The sequence below is a fragment of the Triturus cristatus genome, chromosome 12 (genome assembly GCF_964204655.1).
Source record: "Triturus cristatus chromosome 12, aTriCri1.1, whole genome shotgun sequence".
NCBI lineage: Eukaryota > Metazoa > Chordata > Amphibia > Caudata > Salamandridae > Triturus > Triturus cristatus.
Window position 1 is genome coordinate 53,165,060 of NC_140595.1, and position 25,927 is coordinate 53,190,986.

The following is a 25,927-nucleotide window of genomic DNA, read 5'->3' on the forward strand; positions in this document are numbered from 1 at the left end:
TAATTTTGTGTGGCATTACCACACAATTTTAACTCCTAACGAGCCCCACAGTATCTTAGATCCTGATATTTATAAATCCCTCCCTGCACAATTCACCAGAGGACAAGCACCGTGTTGTAAAGTAATTTTTTGTTTGTCATGGTATTTGCACTTGCCTCTGTTTCTTCTTTGTTCCGAGTGCCGCGAGGCAGGCTAGTGCTGGATGTAGCAATATACAAGCAGCAAAGAATAACTCCACTCCATGTCCCACTATCTATTTTAGTCCAAAAACCTCCATGGCTCTGTCAAAGTACTTCACTCCTTCGACGCCCCCCTGCTAAGTCCTTCATTAATAAGCCCCACTCGGTTCTTCCTTTGCACCACGATGCTGTTTTACAGCCCTTAATTGCTCACTTTTTGGAGTAAAAAATGCAGCTTTTCCTCAGCACGCAAATTGCAATCTACAACCCCCTATCTACTCCGGTTCAAGTCCCCCCCCCCCAATCTCCCCATGAAGGATGCATGGACGTAGGGAAAAAGCTTTATCCTTGCACTTTCTGCGTTATACAAGGGAATACAATCTAATCCCAGATTGTCTGCAGTCCCTTCCTGTACTTTGCATTTGCTGTGACCTCTGAAAGCTTTTGTGTCTGCTTATCCTCTTAATGCACTAAATCCTCTCCCTGCAGCTGCCGCTTCACTCTGGCAGGCCTAGTTCATCATGCGGAACCTCTTAACCAGTAGAAGTGACCAAGCGCTTTCCGCAAAGACGCCGCAGTCCAAATACCGGAGAGGCAAGCGGTTCGTTTGCAGTGAGAAAGGGAAAACGTGTTTCTTAGCCATTGAACCTCCGGGAGACGCCTGCTGCCATTGAGATAGAGGAGGGGATTTCATGACGTTTTGGGAGAAGTCTGGTGCCATTGAGATAGAGGAAAGGAATTTGGGACCTTTGGGAGAAGCCTGGGGCCACTGAGATAGAGGAAAGGAATTTGGGTCCTTTGGGAGAAGCCTGGGGCCATTGAGATGAAGGAGAGAAATCCATGACCTTTTGGAGAAGCCTGGTGCCATTGAAATAGAGGAGGGGATTTCACGACCCCCGGGAGACACCTGGTGCCATTGAGATAGAGGAAAGAAATTTGGGACCTTTGGGAGAAGCCTGGTGCCATTGAAATGGAGCAGAGGAATTCATGACCTTTGGGAGAAGCCTGGTGCCATTGAAATGGAGCAGAGGAATTCATGTACAAAAAAATCAGGACTTTGACCGGAACTTGAGCATGCAGTGAAGGAAGCAGGTAGGACGGGAAACCGGGATTGGTGTCGACAAAATGGATTTAGCATGTATCTGCCAAGCGACTTACGGACTTTATGATTCATAAGAAAACATTTAGTCAGCTGTTAATATCTGGAAATGTTTTGCATGTAATCTTTATTTATCCTGAGACGTACTGAAGGAGATTAGTGGGATCAGAGTTCTTTGCAGCGTTGGTCATTTATTGCTCGCAGTTAATTGGTGCATTTGTATGCACGTCGGGTGTCCTTAGTACCCCAATGCTTCTCTAGCAATGTTTCTCGAGTCTTGGTTCTAAAACAGACTTGTTACTCAGTTATTTATTCATTTTACGATATTTGAAGCAACTTCTCTTGCAGGGTATTTGAGTGTTTAGTTTAGTAGGTTTGTAAAACTTTTGTACGGGTTTTGCTTCCGGGGCATTAAGGAGAGGCTGGCCTTCTACGTTGCAGTCATTGACTCAGTAGTTAGTGGGACATCTACTGGGCTGCTCCACCCAACTGAAATCAAGCCAGAGTTCAGGATGAAGTTGGGCAGGATCCATCCGGCAGAAAGGAATTTGTTTAAGGATCATGCATCTTTTTTAAAAAACTTGAAAATCTTCTTATGCTGGAAGGAATACCAAGTGGGAGCTGTCGTAATCTTAGTTTTTATGGTGCCGAAGAGGATGTTTTTGGAGTTGATGAAAGGAGAGTGCTAAAGCAATGTATGGGTTTAAGGAAAGTTCTTGAGGCTAGAAAGGATGTTGTTGATTTGGACATGGAGGGAGCCACCGCCGTATTTGGGCGCTGGTACTCCATTTCTGTATTTGTCAAAAAATGGAAACTCCCCATTAATTTTCGACAGATGTTGCTGTTGGCGTGGGACAAACTGGATCAGTTTGAGATTTTATGGGCTTGGCCTTTTACCAATATGGACCAATTTGTAGAAGATTTTGTAGAAGATTTTGTTTATCTATGTTTTGATTTAGAAACTAGCCGAGTGGTGTGGACACCAGTGTTGTTATTCTTAGCTGCCCTTCTCTGATGCTTCTGTCAAAGACTGGCATTCCAAAGGGTGCGGGGCATAAACCCTCTACAGCAGGTCAGACTGTGCCAGCAGCTTGGCCGTCCTGTCCCAGCCTGTCTAGGTCGACAGGATTAGGGTGTGACAGATGTCAAAGTGGGCTTGTAAAAAATATTTTCCGAGGTAATGTTACAAGTACACCTGTTTTTGTCAGAAAGATTGTTTTTTTTCTCTTAAAACATAAAATGTATGAAAAAGTAAAAATGCAATTGGAGTTCTCAATATTATATTTCTAATTTATTGTCATTATTTTTGTAGAATCGTTTGTGGGATGCTGAATGTTGGCATTAGATTCCAATGCTGTACCAAAATAGTTGGTCTGGGTTGTCGACCTGTACTCTTGTACGATTCTCTAAACATGTTTCGTAGCTGGTTCTGCTGTTGTAGGTAATCGTGATTGTGTCTGTATTTTGGCCCAGATATCATCGTAGGTCGTATGAAGCTTAAAAGAAACTGGGCAAAACTGTTGGGTTCTCATTATAAAAAAAAATTTGAGCTAGTACTTCAATCAAATCTTAAGAGAGTAGCACTGATGTGTAGCCTAGCTACATGAAAAAGTGCATTGACGCCTCGTCAGGGGTAATAAGAGCTATATAAATGCAATTACAATACAATGAAAGATTTGCATTTTCATTGGTGAGTAGTATGTAAAGTATGTACAAAAGGAAATTGGGGATGGGACGGGATAATAAGAGTTTTACAGGAAGCTAAAATAATATCATGTTTGCTTAAAAAGAGAGAGATCGTCAGATAATGACACCCAACACAAGCCTAAAATGCTTTGCTAGTCATCCTTTTAGTGTGGGGTCAACACGTTTCAGCTTTATCCGCAGTTGGTAAACCTCCATCTTAAATCTAGCACCAAAAACATATGGTATATTGTGAGATGAGGGACACTTTTATCAGGAAGACTGCAAAGTGTGGTACCTGCAAGATAGGATGTTGAGGTTAAGCCTTCAGCATTTCTCACCCTCCATCTCTTCCTATTGATGGCCAGTGGCAATAGCCAGAACTTCCAAACCCTGGTCTAACTTTGCACACTTCGTTCTTCAAAATCTCAGTTTCTTTCTTCAAAATACCAGTTTCAATGGTAGATTGACTGGGGTATTCCATTTTCAGGCATTTACAGCACAACCACATTTAAATATTTGTATGTGATGCACTTAGTTACTGCAATTGTGCTTTTACACATCTGTTCTTGGTGGATCACTCCTGGTTAGTGACCCGAGTGCTACCAGCCTCTCAACTATCTTTTCCTATTTCAGTGGTAGGGGTTCTTGAGGATCAGCGTTGTAGCTGACTTTGAGAAGCTTGTCGTATGAAAGACGGAGGGGTGGAGTTCCAGACAGGCCAAGTTTATTCAGAATGCACCTGTCACCAAATAAAAATGTAAAGAAATGTTCCAGGGTCCATGCACATGGGCGGAACTATTCACATCATTATGACTTAACACAGAGATCCTCTACTACAGAACTGGAGTTACAGGTAAGAAACTACTCCGTCATGTGCCCATGATCTTTAACTGATTGGTCTAAATTCATTACCGTCCAGAGCTTAGAAGAGTGAGTCTTGGATGCCTGTACAGTTTAGTCTATGGTCATAAAAAGCCTTGAAAAAGGTTTCAAAATAAAATCCGATAACAAGAGGTGCAGCATGCATGGTAGAAAAGGGGGTGTTGAATCATCGAAACGGGGGATGTGCTAGGCAGCTCCAACCAATCAATCAATCAATCACTGCATTTGTAAAGCGCGCTACATACCCGAGAGGGTCTCAAGGCGCTGGGGAGGGGGGGGGGGGGGGTGTACTACTGGTCGAAGAGCCAGGTCTTGAGGAGTCTTCTGAAGGCCAGCAGGTCCTGGGTCTGTCGTAGGATGGTGGGGAGAGTGTTCCAGGTCTTGGCGGCGAGGTTGGAGAAGGATCTGCCGCCGCCGGTGGTTTTTCGGATGCGAGGGACTGTGGCGAGGGCGAGGTTGGCTGAGTGGAGGCTTCAGGTGGGGGTGTGGAAGCTGAGTCGGTTGTTGAGGTAGGTGGGTCCGGTGTTGTGCAGTGCTTTGTGTGCGTGGATCAGGAGCTTGAAGGTGATCCTTTTGTTGACGGGGAGCCAGTGCAGGCCTCTCAGGTGGAGTGTGATGTGGCTGCGGCGGGGGACGTCGAGGATGAGTCGGGCCGAGGCGTTCTGGATGCGTTGGAGTCGTCTGAGGAGCTTGTTTGTAGTTCCTGAGTAGAGGGCGTTCCCGTAGTAGAGTCTGTTGGTGATGAGGGCCTGGGTAACGGTTTCTCTCGTGTCGAGGGGGATCCATTTGAAGAACCTGCGGAGCATACGGAGGGTGTTGAAGCAGGACGCGGAGACGGCGTTGACTTGCCTGGTCATGGAGAGAGTGGAGTCGAGGATGACCCCCAGGTTGCGTGTGTGGTCCGTGGGTTCCGGGGCTGTGCCTAGTGACGTGGGCCACCAAGAGTCGTCCCAGGCTGATGGGGTGGGTCCGAGAATGAGGACCTCTCTCTTGTCTGAGTTCAGCTTCAGTCTGCTGTCCTTCATCCAGTCGGCTACGGCCTTCATTCCTCTGTGGAGGTTAGCTTTGGCGGTGTGGGGATCTTCGGTAAGGGATATGATCAGCTGGGTGTCATCGGCGTAGGAGATGATGTTGAGGTTGTGTTGTCGTGCGACGTGGGCGAGGGGGGCCATGTAGATATTGAACAGCGTCGGGCTGAGGGAGGATCCCTGTGGGACGCCGCAGATTATCTCAGTGGTTTTGGAGCGGAAGGGTGGGAGGCGGACGCTCTGGGTTCTGCCGGAGAGGAAGGATGTGGTCCAGGCCAGGGCCTTCTCTTGGATACCGGCGTCATGGAGGCGTGCTGATAGGGTGCGGTGGCAGACCGTGTCAAAGGCTGCTGATAGGTCCAGGGGGATGATGTCGGCTGTTTCTCCTTTGTCCATCAGGGTCCGGATGTCGTCAGTGGCAGCGATGAGGGCGGTCTCGGTGCTGTGGTTGCTGCGAAAACCGGATTGGGAAGGGTCCAGGATGTTGTTAACTTCGAGGTAGCGGGTCAGCTGTTTGTTGACAATCTTCTCGGTCACTTTTGCCGGGAAAGGGAGCACGGAGATGGGCCGGATGTTCTTGACGTCCTTGGGGTCCGCCTTGGGCTTCTTCAGAAGGGCGTTGATCTCGGCGTGCTTCCAGATTTCTGGGAAGGTTGCTGTCTCGAAGGAAGGAACGATTGTTTTCCGGAGGTGGGGCGCGATGGTTGCGCTGGCTTTGTTGAAGACGTGGTGAGGGCAGGGGTCCGATGGGGATCCGGAGTGGATGGAGTTCATGGTTTTGATGGTGTCTTCGTCGCTGACGCTGGACCAGACGGTCAGGCGACTGGTGCGAGTGGTAGTCGCAGGGGTGGTGGACTCGGTGGTGGGTGCGTGGGGGTCAGAGTTGAAGCTGTCGTGGCTGTCGGTGATCTTGCGATGGAAGAAGGTGGCCAGGGAGTCGTACAGGTCTTGAGATGGCGGGATGTCGTTGGTGTTGGAGCTGGGTTTCGAGAGATCTTTCACGATGCTGAAGAGCTCTTTGGTGTTGTGTGTGTTGTTGTCTAGGCGGTCCTTGAAGGCGGTCTTCTTGGCGGTCCTGATGAGTTGGTGGTGTCTGCGGGTGGCGCACTTGAGGGCTGTGTGGTTGTCTGGTGTTCGGTCGTGGAGCCATTTCTTCTCCAGCTTCCGACAGGTGTGCTTGGAGATCCGGAGGTCCTCTGTGAACCAGGCGGCTTTCTTGTTGGTTTGGTTGGTTGTAGAGGTCTTGAGAGGGGCGAGGGTGTTGGCGCAGTCGTTGATCCACTGTGTGAGGTTGGTCGCGGCGGTGTCTGGGTCGGTGGGGTCGGTGGGTGGTCTCAGGGCGAGGGCGGTAGTCAGTTGGTCCTCGTTGACCTTGCCCCAGCAGCGGCGTGGTAGCTGTTGGGTGCGGTGGGGTGTGGTGGGTTTTCTGAAGGTGAAGTGGATGCATCTGTGGTCGGTCCAGTGTGGTTCGGTGGTGTGGTTGAAGGAGACGTGGGGGCTTGCGGAGAAGATGGGGCCGAGCGTGTGTCCAGCGGCGTGAGTAGGTGTCGTTACGAGCTGTTTGAGTCTGAGGTTGGCGAGGTTGGCGATCAGGGCGGTGGAGTTGGCATCGTTGTTGTTCTCGAGGTGGAAGTTCAGGTCCCCAATCACAAGTGCATACCTGAAAGAAAACAAGTTAAAAATGGAAATCTGGCAATTTTCTTCAAAACATCAAAAAAAGTGTAGTTTGAGGTCTGTAGTAGCTGAAAAAATCTCCCATTTAATTGCTGAAAGTCATGAATGTAGGCAGGCTCGCACTTCTTAACTGAGTTTCTATAAGCAGCTAAATATATATTTTCTGTAGTTGCTGTATTCAGAACTTTTTAGTTAGTTCCAGTTAAATCACAATAGACAATCAGTGCAAAATCTAGAGAAGTATGGACTTGTTGTGAAAATTCCTTGTATGATTTGCTGTACATAAGAATTACCATTTCGTTTCCATTGCAGAACAAAGATCTAGATTGACTCTTTATGGTCCATGGTGGAGTTCATTCATAATGTGACATTCCCTTGAGAGAGATGGAAGCTTGTCCATGTCAAGTTCTCCGGTCAGCACTTCCCTTCAAGACCTCAATTGTGTTTTTTCCAAGCTTATTCCCAGCAGTCACCTTTCCAGCATCCTTTGCTCATCTCATGAGGTTTGCATCGTTTCCTTCTAAGAAAACCATTCCCTTCAAGATGTTGCCAGTGCCTTCTTCCTAAGCATCTTGGATCAACTTTCGTCCTAGCGTTCGCCTATCCTCTTAATTTCTAAATATATTGCAGCTCTGCAGAAGCTTCTATTATCTACATTTGTGATGTCCACAGATCATCTCAAGATAGTTCTCCTCTTGGGTTTCTGCAGTTGTGCACGTCATCTGAAAGTTCTTCCGACAGCCTCCCTCCAAAAGAACTTTGAGGAAATAACCTTCCCACTTTGTTCAATTTTTCCCATCATTACAATTTAACCTCCATCAAAATCTTACCGAATTCTTCGGCATCTTTCCAAGACTGTTCTTCACAAATTCTTCCCAATTTCATTCCCCTAAAAATCTTCCCAATATTGTTCCCGTTAATATCTACTTAAGATCTGTTTCCTGAAAATCGTCCGTCACAAAATCTCCCCAGCATTTTTTTCAACTAGAGCTTCCCTGCATTTCTCTTCACTATATCTTTATAGAACTCTTTTCCCATTTTTTTTAAGGTTACTCTTTAGAAGAGGCAAAAACGAGAAGGAAGCTGGTTAAAGAAACAGAAAATGTAGAACATAAAAAGGAATCAAGAAGGAAAATTGGAAGAATGATAAGTGAAAGGAGGAAGAAAACGAATGTAAAAAAGAGAAAGAAAGCAGGGGAGGGATAACGAGGGGAAAAAGAGCAGTCATGAAAATGAAGACCGATGGAAAAAGTGGAAAAATGAGAGCAAGCACAACCTGAAAAGACTGATTTAAGGCAAGACACACAGAAAAGCTTGAATGAAATTGAAAGCCTTCTGTGGGTTTTTGCAGACATTTGTGTTAAAATCCATTTAGCGGAATAGAGCATCTCTCTGAGGGAACCAGTTCTCTTGTCAGTTCTGTCCATGTTTTTGTAAAAATGCTATGCTGATGACCATTCAAACGTTGCGTACACACCTGAAAACATCATAGATCCAACCAATTTTGGATTTATTGGAAAGCTAAATATGGTCATAGCTTCGGAACCAGGTGCCGTAGAGCATTCAACGCCAACGTGACTTTTCCTGTTCCGGGAATCAAGCTCTGGTAGGAATGGAAACACAGAAACAATAGTGCGGAGAACAATTTGAGAATTAAAAATCTAAGATAGTCCTTCTAGTCTTCTCAAACCTCATTTTCATCAGGATTAGAATTTACAATCACATGCAGCCAACAGCTTAGACATCTGCAAAAAGGCTTCCAAGGTGGAGAAGCAAGGGTCTGAAGATCATATTGGTAGGTAGGGCTAGAAAATCCAGCACAATGGACCTGCACAACTGGGATGCCAACCACACTCTGGAGGCACAGCGTCTTTACCAATCTGCAGGGGTGGAGGAGGAGCCATTGTACACAGACTACAAACCCCCAGCGCTTGATGCCATCCGTCTGCCCAAGTACCTCCTCTACCTGCTCATGGCAGCCTTGGTGGTGGTGGCGGTGGCTTACGCCATTGTGGGACACCTAATCAAAGACCTGATGCACGACCTAGCTGGTAAGGCCAGGCAGTGGCATCGGGAACGTGTGGGCTCGGATATGTTTGTGTCTTTTATGTTTTGATCATATAGAAGGAAGGGTGAGGGGAGGATGGAGCAGCATGGGGCATGTGAAGGTGTGCTTATTGGAAAGGGACTAGGAACACGGGAGAGACAGCAACAAAACACATGACCTCTATGGAATGCTGAAATTTTTTTACAAAAAAGTAGTTCCCTGAGTAGGAGTAGTGGAAGAAAAAAAGTCATCCAATCAAAAGGGTAGTAAAAATGTTATGCTCCAGGGTAGAGGCAAACACAAGAAGAGGAAGGAAAGCCATATAATAAAAAGCAAGCAGATGAGATCGACTAGCAAGCCAGCCAATGGTAAGCAATGGTCTGGCTGGTGCAACGCCTCCTGTAAATAGTGTTATCGTCCTCAACAGGTCTTTGACAACCGACAGCATAAAGTTGATATAACGATTAGTGGTACAGGATTACTAGTCCAGAAAGAAAGTTAGTTGTTACTTGTTGTTGCAGATGTGGACTCTTTAGTTATGCATCAGTTTGTATTCCTAATTGTGTCTGTGGTTAAAGGGAATGGAAGTAAAGTGTACTGTTCTCTTGGGGTGTCCCAGCAGGCTGTGTTATTGGATGGCACTAGTGTTGTTTGATCATACACTGGTACTTAATATGGGTTCTGCTTACAGGGTGGATCAGTTAGTCTGGAGGGAATACTCAGTTTGATTTAGTTGAGATGGTAAAGCAGTAAAGGGCGGAAAGTGACATGGACTAATATGGATTCTGTTCGTAGGTGTATGATATAAGCCTATTATGCTAGTCTTGGGTTGAGATGATGGCTCACTTGCTGTGTTGTATTGTCTTTGTGCTGGTCACGTCTTTTTTTTGTGCCTGTAGTATCTTTTTAGTGCTGGTCGAGTCTTTGTGCTGGTTGTATCTTCTTTATGCCGGTCGTATCTGTGTGCTGGTTGTGTCTTTGCGCTGGTTGTAACACAACAGCTATAAAGGTACCAATATAAATAATGACTGTCTGAAGAAGATACAACTACTGTTTAAAATACTTGGTTTACATATGTTTATAAAAACTCAGCAGGTATGATTTGGCTCATAGAATAAGGTAAAGCATATTTCATTCTTTACAGGCTGCAACCAAAACAGCAGCTTTGTAACACGTGGCAGTTCAACCATTGTGGAGCTTCAGGTGGAAAAAGGAGTAGAGAATTGCCGACATCCATTTTTGGGCTATCTAAATGGAGCTGCTAGAAAATCAGGCGTGGCTTGGCATATGGACCATATGCATTTTGATTCCTGCTTTAAAGAAAACTCTGTAGTGCACAGTGGTTAGTGGGGCTGACGTGGTCATGTCTGCGTGTGCTCGTAAGCAACGGGGCTGCCACAATCTGAACCTGTTGCACGAAGGCAGATAGAATTCCTGTAGTTTAATTTGCACTTTATAAGAGCACTGGCCACTGGTACACAGCGGAGGATTGGTTAAAGGCTTTTTTGAGGGATTCCTTCTGAAAGAAGCTTCTAATAGATAACTTAGCCACCTTGATTTAAAGAGAGAAATTTGTACCAAGTAAATACCAACATTGAGCACACTGCTGGAAGGTAAAGGTGGGGAGCTCATGATGACCAGCCAAGCGGTTACGTTTCGGCTGGAGAAGTTGATTGCGGTTATAAGAATCTTGCTCTTTAAGGGTTTCCTCCAAGAATTTAATGTTCCTCCACCAACATACGAGGGAGCGAAAATCTGTCATGCTGATTGACCCCTTTCCCTCTGCCAACTCACAGAGATCATGTCCGGCTGCCGATCAGCTGTGTGCTGCTGATGCGTATACAAAGGTGAATTCAAGCTAGATGGAACAGTTTATCCAGGGGTCTCAATTAATGTTGGACAGTACCTACCTCTGAGGGACACCACATCTAATTATTTTGGGATCTGAGCTGGATGGAGGTAATGTGATGGACTGACTTCTCTCGAACAGTGCCCTCTATCCCAACTTGAAGACGGTGGTGGATATGATCATCTGAAAGAGACTATTAGTTATGGATTCCTTACCTTAGAATTACCCCCAGGCATCGGACTGGATCCGTAGAATCTTTCTTCAGCAGTACCCCTGTGTGTCGGTAGGTAGTGTCGGTCGACTCCGCATTGCCGTTGTGATCGCCAGAATGACATTGCCGTATCTGCTTAGACGCTGCCCCTGCACACTGACGTCAGTTCTTTCTTTTTCCGCGCCATCCAGCGCAGATCCGGAGAGAGCAGTACCCTTAGTCTTTTTTGACTAGTTTTTTTTTTAAACTTTTTTTTGAGTCGTTTGACTCCTGGTGCAAGGGATGTCACATTGATGGCCGGCTTCAAACTTTGTGGCTCCTGTCACAAGTTGATGTCGGTCACAGACCCACATCTCGTGTGCCTTTGGTCTTTGCAGCGCGACTACGACCCGAAGTCGTGCTCTCCCTGCAGGGCCATGAACCCAAAGTCTTTGTGTGGGCGGTCCCGAAAGCTTCTTGAGGCCCGGCAGTCTGCTCCGCACTGCTCGAGGTCCCGGTTGAGAGAAAGGTCGTGCGACCAGTCGTGGAGTCACCACCATCACTACTCTTCGAAGTCTTCATATTCCGGTAAGTCGAAGAAGGCAAAGAAGCACTGTCGCTCTTTGCCTTCTCCCCGTCCATCAGCCGACATAACCCGGGATGCGGAAGGTACTCGTCCTCTCCGCAGGTAGAGCCTGTTAGGTCGGCTCCGAGCCTCCCTCCCTTTCTGGGAGCCGGTGCGACCCCTGCCCAACTTTGTATTTTTTATGAAGCCCTCCCCTCCATCTTTGGGCAGCCTGACTCTGTTGGCGTGCCTTCGGCCCCACCTACTAGGCTGGGGGTTTTAGGCCTTCGATGCAAGTGGCTCCGGGTCCAGCGCCGCAGGGCCTCTAAGGATCCAGGCCTGGATCCGGATTGGCGCAGTTTGACCTTACAACACCTCCTCCGGCGCCGAATCCATTGGTGACACCTCCTCCCCTTCCGATGCCGTTTGTGTCCCCAGCAGGCGTCGACCTTGGCCTCCCCCTCAACAAGGGCATGGAGCCAGACCGGCATCGACCAATGCCGATACTGGTGCCGACCGGTACTTTTGTACCTCTTTTCTGTCTTGGCGTTCCTTATCGCTCTGAATGGCAGCCAGAGGAGGGTGAGGAGGACTGGGAGGGGTCTATTAACCTGCTAGAAGACCAGCTGGAAGAGCCGGACTGGAGAGAGGAACTTAGTGAGGCCAGTGGTGTGGATACATCCCCAGACCTTGGTATGTTTTCTCCCCCTACCGTGGCTACAGAGGAGGGAGCGTCCTACGCTGTGGTGTTGTGTAGGGCAGCTGAGGCCTTGGGCCTTGAGCTTCCTATGGTGGCGGTCAGGACTAACCTCCTGACTTAGGTGCTTCAACCAGCAGCACCCTTCCGAGCTCCGGCTGCCGTTCACTGAGGCCCTCACAGAGATCCTTCTGGGCACCTAGTCCAAGCCCAGCACAGGGGCTCCTGGGATAGCATGAGTGCCAGACACCATCGCACGGCCCCGGTGGACCCCACTTTCCTCTCCCAACATCCTACCCCAGATAACTTGGTGGTCCAAGCCTCAACATCCAAAGGCGCGTTCCCTACTGCTCCCCCAGATAGGGAATCTAAGAAGCTGGATCATTTTGGGAAGATATTTTCTTCTGCCAGCTTAGGACTGCGGTCGGTGAACACCACATGTCTCTTGGGCTGTTACACCCACTCTGTGTGGGACACAGTTGCGCAGGTGCTGCCACAGTGCCTGGAGGAGGCCCGGGCCATACTCTCCCGTGCGGTCAGTGAAAGGAGGGACGCAGCAAAGTTCGCTGTGAGCTGGACACCGCCGCCTCGCTAGGCAGGACGGTTTCAACGTCGGTAGCCCTGAGAAGCTACGCCTGGCTGAGGTCCACTGGCTTCTCGGGCAAAGTCCATTTTTGAACATGCCCTTTGATGGCCGTCGCTTGTTTGGCGACAAGGCGGACAATGCACTTGAGCGCTTCAAGGATTCTAGGGCTACGGCCAGATCCTTGGGCCTCGCTACCAACTCTCACCCCATGCAGTCTGCTTTTTGCCCCTTTCGTGGCTACCCAAACGATGCCCCACCACGTTCTGCCCAGAGCCACAGGCCTGCGCAAGATGTTCAGCCTCTGCGGGGCCGGGGACATGGGACCCACCGCCGTGGGTCTGGGGGCCAGCGGGCGGGCCAGTCCACCAGTGCCTTCTCTGCAGCAGCCTCAAAACCTTCCTAGTCTGACCTTTCAGGGCCACCAGTTGCCAGTGGGTGGCAGGATCCACCATCACCTCCCCCACTGGCAGAACATCATGTCGGACAGGTGGGTTTTGCAGATAGTCTGAAGGGGCTACTCTCTCCCCTTCGAGACTACCCCTCCCTCCATGCCACCTACACTCCATCGCATGTCACTTGGCTCTTCTCCGTCAGGAAGTTGCGGCTCTCTTGGCCAAGGGAGCCATCGAGTGAGTCCCTGTGCCAAAAGTAGGTTGTGGCTGCTACTCCCACTACTTTCTGGTACCCAAGAAGGACAAAAGCCTGCGTCCTATCTTAGACCTCAGGGACATCAACCACTTCCTCCGGAAGGAGAAGTTCAAAATGTTGACATTGGCTCAGGTCCTCTCTGCCCTCGTCCCTGGAGACTGGATGGTAGCGTTGGACTTGCAGGACGCTTATGTTCACATCCCCATTCTGCCAGCCCACAGGCGTTACCTGCGGTTCACGGTAGGCCATGAGCATTTTCAGTTTACCGTGCTCACCTTTGGCCTTATCCGCGCCCCTCGGGTGTTCACGAAAGTGATGGCGGTGTTCGCAGCTCATTTGCGCAGATCAGGGGTTCCTGTCTTCCCCTATGTCGACGACTGGTTGTTAAAGGTGAGCTCGTCCCAGTCTGTATTCGCCCACCTCCAGACTACGGCGGACCTCCTGCATTCGCTGGGGTTCACAGTCAACATGCCGAAGTCGCACCTGAACCCTTCTCAGTAGCTCCTTTTCATCGGAGCGCTTCTGAACACTGCGCAGTTTCGGACCTATCCTCCCGAACAGCGAGTCCGGGATATTCAGGCTATAATGCAGATGTTCCAGCCTCTATCCCAGATTTCGGTGAGAATGACCCTGAGGCTGCTGGGCCTCCTACATCCTGCTGGTGGATCATGCCAGGTGGCATATGCGGGCTCTGCAGTGGGAACTGAGGTTCCATTGGGCGCAGCATCAGGGGAATCTGTCTGTCGTCCAGATCTCGGCGGGGACTGCACACCATTTGCAGTAGTGGCTCACGAACTAGGATTGGGTCAACGGCACATCCCTCTCCCTTCCCCAACCAGACTTCACAGTGGTGACAGATGCATCCACATTGGAGAAGCGGAGATCAGAGGCCTCTGGCAGATTCCGGGCTCCACATCAACCTTCTGGAGCTTCGGGCAATTCGTTTAGCACTGAAGGCATTCCTTCCTTCTGTTAAAGAAAGAGTAGTGCAGGTGTTCACAGACAACACTTGCGCAATGTGGTATTGCAACAAACAGGGCGGAGTGGGGTCGTGGTCCCTCTGTCAGGAGGCCCTTCATGTGGCTGGAACATCAGGGCATGTCCTTGGTGGTTCAACATCTGGCAGGTTCTCTGAACGCCAGGGCGAACAAACTCAGCCGCCGGTGCTTGATGGGATCATGAATGGCGTCTTCACCCAGAGGTGGTGCAATCAGTGGGGAGAGCCTTGGTTGGATCTATTCGCCACCGAAGAGAATGCGCAATGTCTGCAGTTCTGCGCCTTGGAGTTTCCAAGGCGGCACTCGCTAGGCGGCGCTTTTCGTCGTGAGTGGAGTTGCGGTTTTCTATAAGCCTTTCCGCCTATACCATTTCTGCCCAGAGTGCTGAAGAAGATCAAGCGCGACCAGGCCCAAGTAATTCTTTTGGCTCCGGACTGGGCACGAAGAGTCTGGTATTGTAGGAGAGTAGGATCTGCACTTATGTTGCCCCCACTTTTTTTCTGATGTATACACTGGTTTCTGGCTATATTCTGGCTGGGTCCCTGCTAATCAGGGCCTCAATCTCACTGAGCTCTCTAAACAACTTGGTGTGCATATTAGATGCACTAGTGATTGGATACTGTGGTACCTGATGAGCCCCTAGTATATGGTACCTTAGGTACCTAGGGCATTGGTAGTTCACAGGCCTACCAGGGGCTGCAGCATGTATTATGCCACCCCTGGGAAGCATTCACAATCTCACACCACAGGCCTGCTACTGCAGCCTGTGTGAGGTAGTGTTGGCACTCCTCACTGAGGTATAGGTTCCTATATCTCACCATACACACACACACACAAACCTCTTGCAGGCCCTAACAATCCTGAGGGCAGGGTGCTTGGTTTACTATGTGAGGGGGTGCTTCTGCACGAGCAGGACCCTTCTGCAGCTGGCAGAGTCTATTCTCTGCTGCTGTTTGTGGATGCGGTTAAACCATATACTCTTAAGTGCATTATAACCTCGCGGTAAATGCTAACTTTGGAATGACTGCATCAAAACTTGTTGTGTTTGGTGTCCAACAACTTGGAATCATACCCCAACACCAGTAACTGGTGTGGGAGTATGATCCCACCCTTCTAGAGGGGATGACATGTACCCACTGTACTAAACGGTAGAAATCTCCTAGAGCCCTGGCATCACAAAATGGATGCCACCAGCACAGACACTGGGCTGCCCTCCTGCTGCTGACCGAAACTCGCAGTGGAGGAAGCCCAACAAAAGGTATCCTGTCACAGGGAGGTGTCACCACCTCCCAGACAGGATTTAGTGTATTGGAGCTGGGTGGGTGCACTCTTAGAGTGCTTTGAAGTCCTGCACTGGGGGAGCAGTAGGCTCCTCTGTGCATATGCCAGCTCAAACAGTTTCAGGGGCTACCTGCCCCTGCTCTGGCGCGAAACTGGACAAAGGGAAGTGGGTGTAACCACCCACTACCCTGACCCTCCTAGAGGAGTGGTCATAGAGCTAGTCCCTCCCCTATCTTCACTATAAGATAGCAAACATTGCCAATGCAATTCAGATTACCCTGGACGACGCTCTACAAAGAAGAATCCTGGCCCTTCGATGTTCCACTATCTCTGGAAGACTGAAGAATCTCCCTTGGAGTCAAGGAGTGACTCCCCTGCTCGGCAGGCACCTGTAACTTCAATCAACGGTTGCAAACTTCACCGCTCCCGCCGGAGTCCGAAGTCCCTGCGTCCCCTGAAGCAGATTTCCTGACCTCTCGACGGCCATTTTGAGTCCCCAGCGAAGCTGTGGCATCTGGACCCCACGAGTGACGAGCAACAGCAATACCAGGCAACCGTGCACTGATTTCGAGTGCAAACCCTAAACAACGTTCTACGAACTTGTGCTTTAGACCATTTGTAGTCCAAGTCCCTAGCAGGTCTGGTTCCGAAAATCAGCGGCCTACCCCGTCCCGAGTGACCGTGGGCTCCTGTGGAACTTTTCCTGCAAAGGCGTCTTCGCGGTTACTTGCCCGTTGGCTAGTGACTCACCCGAAGACTTTCTCACCGACTTCAAGGGATCTCCTGGTTGCTCCAGGCCTGCCCTCACTTACCCTCGCTTGGTAAGTCCATCAAACCTTGCTGGTCTGCATCACCGACTATCTTCAGTTCACACGGGACTTGCAGTTGCCAAGGCTTGTTGGCTCCAATCCGGTTGCCGACACCGTCATCAGCTGCAAACGTCGTGGGACACTCCGAATCCAGCTGCTGGTCATCGTCGATTCCTCCTGGACCTCGTGAGCGAAGAGACAAGTCACCATCGACGACCTGAAACGACGCGACATCAGTGGTCATCCATCCTGCTGGCCACCGGTCACTGGCAAGTGACTTTGAACACTGTCCCCTCAATTTTCAGGTCCTCTTCATCTTCAATCCACCTTCGGATTCCAGCGGACACCTCTTCAGTCGTCTAAAGCAGCAAGTCTTCATTGGTCTCCATTGAAAACAGCATCGCGACCCGACACCAAAAGACACCTATGCACCTGGCTTCCCTGGGTGAGGTAACTCGTGCACTCCGGTGCCCAAGTGTGTGTTGGCCCTCGAAATACTTACCCTGTAAGTGGCTTGCTTGTTGACTTCTTCGAAGTGCCCTAAACCTTTAAAATACAAACCGCGACTTGCTCCATTGTAACCTATAGGAAACCCGCGGCTGTGTTTAGACACTGCACGCGTCTCCCGTGGGCTTGTTACTTACCTGCTAACACTGCAGTAGTGAAGCCCCAGTGATTCCCAAGGCCCTAGGCTTTGTCATTTTGCAAGTCGACTTTGTTAAACCATTTTCTTAGTATATGGTCTGGTACGCCCCTAGGGCTACAGCCATATTTGTGCTTAATTTATTGAGAAGTGTTGACATTTGAATGTGTATCTGGGTTCTAATCTCATAAAGAGATTAGTAGAGTGTATCTAGAAATAAATACATATATATTTGATATATATACCTGTGTGGTGTCCTTTTCATTTGGTAATTCAAGAGATTATAAGGTAAAACAAGCTGCTTTTCATTCCTCAGAGAGTTAGCCTGAAGGCTGCTCTCCACAGCTAACACTAGGATAGCTTTCTTTAAAAGGTTGTCTTAAACCTATCTACCATAAGAGTCGAATTGGACTGGTGCAAGGTGGCCACTATAACTAGTGACCAGCATATGCCAGGCCAACTTCTCACAGGTATCCCGAGCTCTTGAACATGACCATCGATCCTCCAATCAGACTGCCCCTTCGGGAGGATTTTCTGTTACAGCAGCAGGGGACGGTTCTCCACCCAAACCTGTCCAGCCTCCACCTCCTTGCGTGGAGATTGAGCGGCAACAGTTGACAGCTTTCAACCTTCCTCCCGAAGTCTGTAACATTATCTTGGCAGCCAGGCGTCCCTACACAAAAATGGTATATGCCTGTAGATGGAACAGATTTGTGGCATGGTGCACAGCAAAGGCTGTGGATCCCCTTTCTGCCCCTCTTTCAGAGGTTCTCCTCTTCATTCTTTCTTTGGCCCAGCAGGGCTCTAATCTGGGCCCTCTTAAAGGCGATCTTTCGGCCATTTCGGCCTTTCTCCACCTTCCTGATCAGCCTTCTCTTTTCAAGTCCCCTATTGTAAATCATTTCCTTCAGAGCATTACTCATCTTTTTCCTCCTATTCTTTTCGAGCCGCTACATAATTGTCCTCTCAGACTGCTTTTTTTCTAGTTGCCGTCACCTCTGCTCGCAGGGTGAGTGAGCTTCAGGCTCTTTCTTCTAAGCCTCTTTTCCTTGCTGTTCATTCAGACAAGGTTGTTCTTCGAACTCGACCTTCTTTTCTTCCCAAAGCGGTTACCTCTTTCCACATAGAACAGACCATCACATTGTTAATCTTCTTTCTGCCCCCACATCCTTCTAAAGAGGAGGAGAGGCTCCACCGCCTGGATCCAAAACGTGCGCTTGCATTTTATCTGGATCGCACAAAACCATTCCGGGTGGATGATCAGCTCTTTGTTGGCTATGTGGGTGCTAAGAAAGGTCGGGCCGTGCAAAAACGAACCATCTCTCGATGGATCGTTTTTGCATTAAAATGTCTTATTCCTTGGCGGAAAAGAAACCTCCAATAGGGTTGCGCTCCCATTCCACCAGGGCGACGGCAGCCACTACTGCTTTGAGACGTGGAAACCCTCTTCATGACACCTGCCAGGCAGCCACGTGGGCTTCATTGCACATGTTCACTACGCATTACTGCCTGGACAGCCAAGTCCGGAGAGACGGCTTCTTTGGCCGCTCTGTTCTTCAGGACTTCCTGGTGTGAACTTGGTTCGCAGACCCACCACCGGGGTTGGTATTGCTGGGGTGTCTATTCTAAGGTAAGGGATCCATAACTAATAGTCTCTTTCAGATGAACAAGTTACTTACCTTCGGTAACAATATATCTGTAAGAGACCTATATTAGTTAAGGATTTCTTACTGCCCCACCCATCCTCCCCATTCTGCGAACTGTCTTCTAGAGTAAGGGACTCCCTTTCAGGGCCCTAGTTTTATGCACCAGTGGTCAGTGTCTTGCATGGCGCTGCACTTCTGGCGTGGAATGTTGTGTAAAGAACTGACGTCCGGGCGCAGCGGCGGCATCTAAATAGGTACCGCGACTCCATTCCGGTGATCACAACGCCAACGACTAACGCGGAGTTGACCGACGCCTCCTACCGATGCGCAGGGGGTACTGCGGAAGAAAAATTCTCCGGATCCATTCTGACGCCTGGGTGTAATTCCAAGGTAAGGAATCCATAATTAATGTCTCTTACAGATATATCGCTACTGAAGGTAAGTAACTTGTTCGATAGTGTCAAAGGCAGCAGAAGTTTTAACAGCACCAGTCCTATAACACCAAAACTGTTGGGTTGGAAAAGGTCACCTGCTTGGCTTTGGAGATCATGCTCCCGGCCACCAGTACCCATCGGGAGTTTCTCTTGGTTTTTAGGTTTTTACCTCCCCCCGTATGGCAATCATGCATGTGCTCTGAGGACTCCCTACGAGATGGAAGGGGCACCAGAGTTGACTTCTGTGGTCTTGACAGGTAGAACATGTGCACCATCCTTTACTGAGCATTCCTGGAGTCCTCTCATCAGGTGGACACTTGGTGGTGGCAACAATAACTTATAGGGTCAAATCATATCCCTTGTCACCTGCCAGGGAGCATTTCCTCCCAACCTTTTTTGTTTTAAATTGGCCTGGCAGGCCCATGTGACCAGGTTTTTCACTGCATCCATGTTCCACTAGGACCTTTCTTTGTCAGATGGTAGCTTTCCTACAGCGACAAGATACAAACCTGATATTAAGGGACCCAAGGTGTGATATCTGTTGCTGTGCTTGTTTTCCAGAATTGCAGCCAAGTTTCAGGGAGCTGGGACGATTGAGAATTGAGCCTTGTTCAAGGAAAGAGTTTACAATGTGGAACCAGAGCAGACCTAGAACATCCATACAGCTTATTGCATTATGCTCAGGGATGGGGTTGGCCAAGTAATGAAAGTGTTTAGTTTCTGTGACCACTTTCTAAAAGGTGTGCATAGTTATGGGTTTGAAAACTCACTATTGGCAGGAGTATGATTTATTAGAAATTATTGGTAGTGTTTGAGAAAATGGTGGGAGGGTGTATTGGCTACTTACTTTCCCTACCCAACAACTGTAATATTCATGTAATATTATTACACAGATTTATGCAGTACGAATATAGACTTTTCAGCTGAGGAATGCCGTACAATTGAAATTAATTTTAAAAAGATCAGAAATAAAAAATAGGAAAATAAAAAAACAGTAAAGGTAAACTATGCATAGACACTTTTTTTGGGAGGGGGGCTATGAATACAACATCAGAGGTGAATTAGCCTACATGCAAAGTGGGTGGAAGGGTGCGTACTTGATTAGCTAGTCCCTAAAAGTTTAATAGGGCTAGGCCACTGTCTGTAAACCTGTCCACATCAACCATCTTGCCTCCTGAAAATAGGGAGTTTAAAAACATTTTACTGGAATACAAGGAGTTTGAAAACCAAGTAGGATGTACTAGAAGAAGGTTCCATGGTTTAAGAGCATTTTTGGAGGCTTCAAGCTTTGGGCACTTGACTAATGGAACAAGAGCAACTTTGCGTTGGGCCTTGGGCATGTCACAAGAGCTCTTACTCACTCATCAATGCTAGTGTAAAGGAAATGGTAAATAAAGAATGTCATCCGGGCTAGAGCAAGGCTTTCTGTTGGGTATGCTCATGGTAGATCTGGCTCAAATAAGGATATTCAGAAAATTGGTAAGCTGTTAGTCACGTCTTGCCTTCAAAACCATTGACGATAAGATGATCCTGCAAGATCATGCTCAGAGTTCCAGCTTAGGTGAGGCCAGGCTCCTTCCTTGAGCAGGATACCTCCCGTTCATCCTCTCCCCTACACGGGCAGTAACTTCTTGTTATGCTCTTTTTTTTACTATATGTAGTGCACATGTGCTACTTACTTCACCTCAGCACATTTGTTGCTGAAAATTGGTCTATGGTTCTGGGTTTGCAAGGAGATGCTCTTCCCTTTGAGCCATTCATTGTCTAACTCTTGCTACTAATAAAAATATGTTCTGTCGTTTAGTGTGTGAGTTTTTCCTGAAGTTAGTTTATTTATAGAGTTTTATGTAGCGCGAACATGACCCGTGAGGGTATCGGAGCGCTTTACAAATAGTCAATGACAAATGAGGAGACCAGTAAGGCCAAACAACAACATGGTCGTGAAAGATACAGGCGGTCACCACCGAGCTGGTGGAGGAGGATCAATACATCGTAAAGCCCAAAGCTCTATATACAGAAGCATAGATGAGCAATAAAACATGGGTGTTGAGTAAAACAAAATGTTTAGGAACGATACAAGATGTAGCAACGCCAAGCTGGGAGAGAAAGCCCATACTGAGCCAGGCTGACAAGACAATAGACAATGGCAAATTTCTAATTTCAAACTCTAGTTGTGAGAATTATGTTTTGAGGGTTGTCGCTGAGGGTTTCTTCGCCGAGGGTTTCAGGTTTTTAGACCCTCCTCCTAACCCCCTGTCAGCATTGGCCCTCGGTGGACCTTCGATAAATAGAATTTATCTAGCTCTGCGAAGGTTCCAGGGTCTAAAGATGCAGCTCTCTTTGTGGTTACGCTTTTCGACACTCTGTATTCTGCCTTGAGCTGCTTCAGATGAGTTGTGGCCGACTTTAGGGGGAGTTCCCTGCGCCTTAAATGTGGAACTGAGCTGACGTTATTAGTGTTCCGTGTGGTTAGATCAGTTTACTTAGCTCATTATGATGGTACCTGGTTCTGCAAACAAGTACCTGTGTATACATGGCACAGCGATTACCTTCCCTGGGTGAGATGGTTCAGTACCAGAATATTGAGCTTTAAAAACAATTACTTGTACCTTAATGATAAACATGATACCGTATTATGAGGGTGAGGTCGCCTACAATGAAGCATGGTACCGCAATGTGGGCGAGACCTCCTCACCCAGAAAACATCATGTTTGACAGGTAGTCTGGTTGTAGTGTTCACTTTTACTGAATCATCACATTGTTTGTTGTTTCATATGATATTTAGGGAGGACACGCTATGCGATCTATCCTCTTAAGTCTTTTGTGATGAACAGTGCCTCACGTGCACCTGCTAACGTTGCGCAACCCAAACCCATTTTCTCACTTACACCTTCTCACATAAAACTATTTGGGTGTTCAGGCTGCTTTCTCCAACTCAAAGTGCAAGACCTCATGATCCTCCTCTTGCTTTTTTAGATTGGGCGTTTGGACCAAAACAAGAAGAGGACAAAGTTCCTGGCGCCCCCAGCTCTGCAGACCATAAGCCGTGGGCTAAGGAGGCCGAAGACCCCCAGAGAGCCGAGGAGATTTCTGTGATGATGGGGGAGTTCCCCTACAGCAGCAGCGCCCTACCACTGCTGGACGGCGACCCGCTGCCCCGCCGCACCGGCCACCGCTCCTCCATCACTTTCGCCAAGGAGACAAGCCGAAACAAGTTCTTCTAGTTGCCACTGGACATGGTTAGAAGCAATACTGTTCTTAAGGTGAACTCTGAGCCAACGTACAGTGTTGCAGCCAGGCTAGAACTCAAAAACACTTTGTACTAAGCCAGGTGGATGGACTCACATTTTGGCCAAATTAGATGAATTGTTAAGAACATTTGGCAAATCCTGGCCAGCACTGTCATGAAAGGCATTCTGGGATTCAACATTAGCCAACGTCAATGACTGCATATGGCGAGTGAAATAAAAATTACCCACTGCCTTTCCTTTCTAAGGAATGTTTGAAGTTTTGCTTCCTTCCGTAAGGCTGGTCCTTCAAATAAGTCTCTGTGATATGCGTGTCGACAAAGTGTTTTTATTTTACCTTTGATTTGAAGCAGGAGACAGAAAGATCCTGAGAGGCTATAGTAGGAAAGAGCTGTCCAGAGAAAATGGCATTTGCTGTCCTCACTTTCAACATAAACAGGGCTCCCCAAGCCCCATTGCACTTGACAAAGATTCTCTGGAATTTGTGAACCAAGCCAGCATAGTATTTCAACCTTTCTGCCACACTTAGATTTGCTAGAAACCCTGGGGCAAGCTTTAGTTAACCCATTGCAAATGGTTTCTACCGGATTCATTGTGGCATATTAATTCTTCGACTCTGCATTTCCATCCATGAAAACAAAGTTGTACTTTTAAAGAAGAACTTAACTCAATAGACTCCCACGCCCAGTTTCTAGTTATAACTAGAATGCCTTCTTAGAACTTCACAATAATTCCAAAAGTCCGCATTCTGCCAAGTGCATAGAGATGAAAAATTGTAAATTTGGTCAGAACACAGTTGAAAAACTCCAGAAATGTTGGTGACTTTCTGGCCAATAAAAGGATTTACCTGTTTCTTCTTTCCTTAGTATGTGCCTTTGTTTTGTTCCAATAAAATATCAGCCAATCCGGAGAAGGTTCCGAATGAGCCCCTCCCCCCCTGCCTTTTCCTATCAGTAGTCTTCTCCTGCCAAAACGCCAGTTGTGACAGAGCGGCTCACATCCACCTTCCTTTCCTTCACCTACTACTGTTTCTTGGACTCACCTGAGTTTCCTGCTGCCCCCTTGTCATGTGTGCCACTTTGATCCAGTCTAGTCTTCTTAGTCAAGAACACATTGCATGCTGGGAATTTAGTTACGTTTTTTCTTTCGCATCTATAAATCCCGGCATGCAAAGGGACTGTTCTGAAAAGGTGTGTGTGATCTACCTCGGCTCCGGAGGGCCGGGGAAGACGCCTTTCTTAGAAACACACGACCCAGGGCGTAGATTAGTGATTATTTTATTAGCAGCAGTAACCACAGTCCTTATAATGCGGTGGAAAAATGCTGAATCACAAAGCAATATAGGGGCATCTCTTGACGTGGTTCTAAATATAGTCCGGACCAACAGGTAAGTCCGTGATACTCTTGGCTTTTCGTCTTGCTCCTGAGGGCCAGGAAAATCTCCAGAGGTTTCTCTGTGGTTATCTGGCATATGCGAGAATTGGTGAAAGGGACACTGGTAAGGGTTCCTCCCACGCTTTTAAGGGATTTACATGGTATGTTTGCCCTGTTCGTGGTTTGTGTGGTACCGCCAACCGATAAGTAATAGGAGTAGTCTATTGTAGGACCCTATAGGGACCCTGCCACGTGGCCAACAACTTTTTCTCAGTACTTGGTAGCAGGATGAGTACATGACTTCACACCTGAAATTCCCTGAGTTTGGTCTTTTGGTCATAATGTCGTTTTTGGTGGTCTTGTGCTATTTCCATATTACTATGTACCTCTTCCCAAAGGGCCGCCAGGGTGTCTTTTAGGACTGAGCTATGCTGTAACAGGGGTTTTACGCTCGTCTTCTTCTACCCATTGTTCCACCGCCATGTCGAAGTGTTCGGAGTTTTCTACCAAACAGGAGTTCAAATGGAGAGAAACACGTTGATTTCTGCTCATGGGTACGGATAGCAAAGAGTACCAAGGCAAGTGTTTTTCCCAGTCACGCCCTGCCTTATCTATGACCTTCCTAAGCATTGTTTTTATCGTCTTGATGTATCTTTCTACAAGACCATCGGTCTGTGGGTGAGACACTGCTGTTCGTATTTGGTTGACCCCCAGGATATTGCATACCTGCTTCATTAACTTTGAGACAAATGGGGTGTCTTGATCAGTTAATATTTCATGAGGGAACCACATATGGGAAAAGAAAGTGACCATGGCTTGAGCTATTGTTGAAGAGGTAGTGCTGAATAACGGCAGGGCCTCTGGATAACGTATGGAGTAACCTACTAAGACCAAAATATAGTGGTGTCCTAGGCCAGAAGGGAGTACTTGTTCCCTGAAGGCTTTCGGGACCAACAACTGCTCCTTCGTGTGACTGTTCTCTCGTCACTCTATACAACAGTCCTTTCTTTTCACAAAAGAAGGGTCTTTTTCAGGTTGATCTTCTCGTACTTGATTCCAAGCGTGGTGTAAGGTATCATCATCTCTCGGAGCTGTTCGGAAACTTCTGCTGGGTGTTTGTGGTTCACCTGGGGAAAAAAGGATAGGTAAGACATGACCTGCTTTACTGTATAGGGCTCTTTCCTCCAGTTTCTCTCTACGAGACTTTGGCACCTTGGGAAGGGATCCGCTAATGTCTTCCCGGGAAAACGGGGCATTTTCTAACCACCCTACCGTCAGGGAAGGTGAGGTCAGAAATGAAAGGTAGTCGTGGAACCTCAGGAGATCCGTGCCTAATAGGACTGTTTCTGGAAGGGAAGGCACTACCCCTACTTTCCTTAATTGTACTGCCGCTAGTGGATACATTTTCTCATCCCCATGTACACAGGTAACCCGTATGAATTCTCCCTCTAAGAGCAGAGCGTCTGGTATCAATTCCTTACTAACAACCATGTGGTGGCACCCGGTGTCCATAAAGGCCACCACTGGTTTCCCATTAAAGTATATTTTCTTCTTGTATCTCTCTGGGGGATCTCCAGCCACTAGTACCCTTCCCCGAGTGTACCCTACTTCCATGGGTTCCTGTGGTGAAGTCCTTCTGGGACAATGACGGGCGATGTGACCCCACTCCGTGCAATGAAAGCACTGGGGTCCCTGTAGGGAACCTGTCCCTAGGGTAGGTCTGGAAGGTTGTTTTAACAGTGCTGGTGGTTTAGGTTCTGTTGCTAGGGGAACCCTAATCCCTGGTTGAGGGAGGAGGCCGAGGGGGTTGGGCTTTAAACTCAGGGAACCGGTGATAGGCACAGGCTAGGTCGACAGCCATGGTGACCGATAGATTAGGATGATGTTTGACCCAGGCTCTTGTATTGGGGGGGAGGGCTTCCAGATATTGTTCCAAATAAACTTTTTCCGTAAGATCATCTATAGAAGAAGAGGTGGGTTGTAGCCAACGGTTTCCCAGATCTCGTATGCGATAGTACAGGGCTCGTGGATTGTCCCCATCAGTTCATTTCTCTTTTTGAAACCGGCTGAGATAATACTCCTGGTCACAGCCTAAGCGCTTTAATATGGCCCTCTTTATGTCTGGGTATGCTGTTGTTCCTGCTGGATTAGCGGCATGATAGGCAGCTTGTTACTCTCCCGATAACAAGGGAGAAATGTCTTGACCCCACCTTTCTGGAGGCCAGGCAGCGGTCGTGGCAACCCGCTCAAATTCACAAAGAAGAAGTTGGGGTCGTCACCCTCTTGGAATTTTTGTAATACGCTGCCTGGTACATTAGGATGGACCCTAGCACTTTAGATAGCATCAGTTAACCGTAGGATGGC

At 48.1% G+C, this 25,927-nt stretch overlaps 1 protein-coding gene across 1 annotated transcript; it reads left to right on the forward strand.

The window, feature by feature from the left end:
• The first annotated feature begins 717 nt into the window (after window positions 1–717).
• Window positions 718–23,093, forward strand: SMIM44 (small integral membrane protein 44). Its single transcript, XM_085639899.1, has 3 exons — window positions 718–1,271; window positions 6,861–8,599; window positions 21,918–23,093. Exons 2-3 carry the CDS (start codon window positions 8,371–8,373, stop codon window positions 22,163–22,165), a joined length of 477 nt encoding a protein of 158 aa, XP_085496025.1. The 5' UTR covers window positions 718–1,271; window positions 6,861–8,370; the 3' UTR covers window positions 22,166–23,093.
• The last annotated feature ends 2,834 nt before the right edge of the window (window positions 23,094–25,927 follow it).

Excerpts from the sequence above, each read along its gene's own strand:
- SMIM44 (XM_085639899.1), top strand. The coding sequence starts at position 8,371 with ATGGACCTGCACAACTGGGATGCCAACCACACTCTGGAGGCACAGCGT. Across the intron at positions 8,600-21,917 it reads CCTGATGCACGACCTAGCTG|ATTGGGCGTTTGGACCAAAA; the intron begins GTAAGGCCAGGC and ends TTGCTTTTTTAG.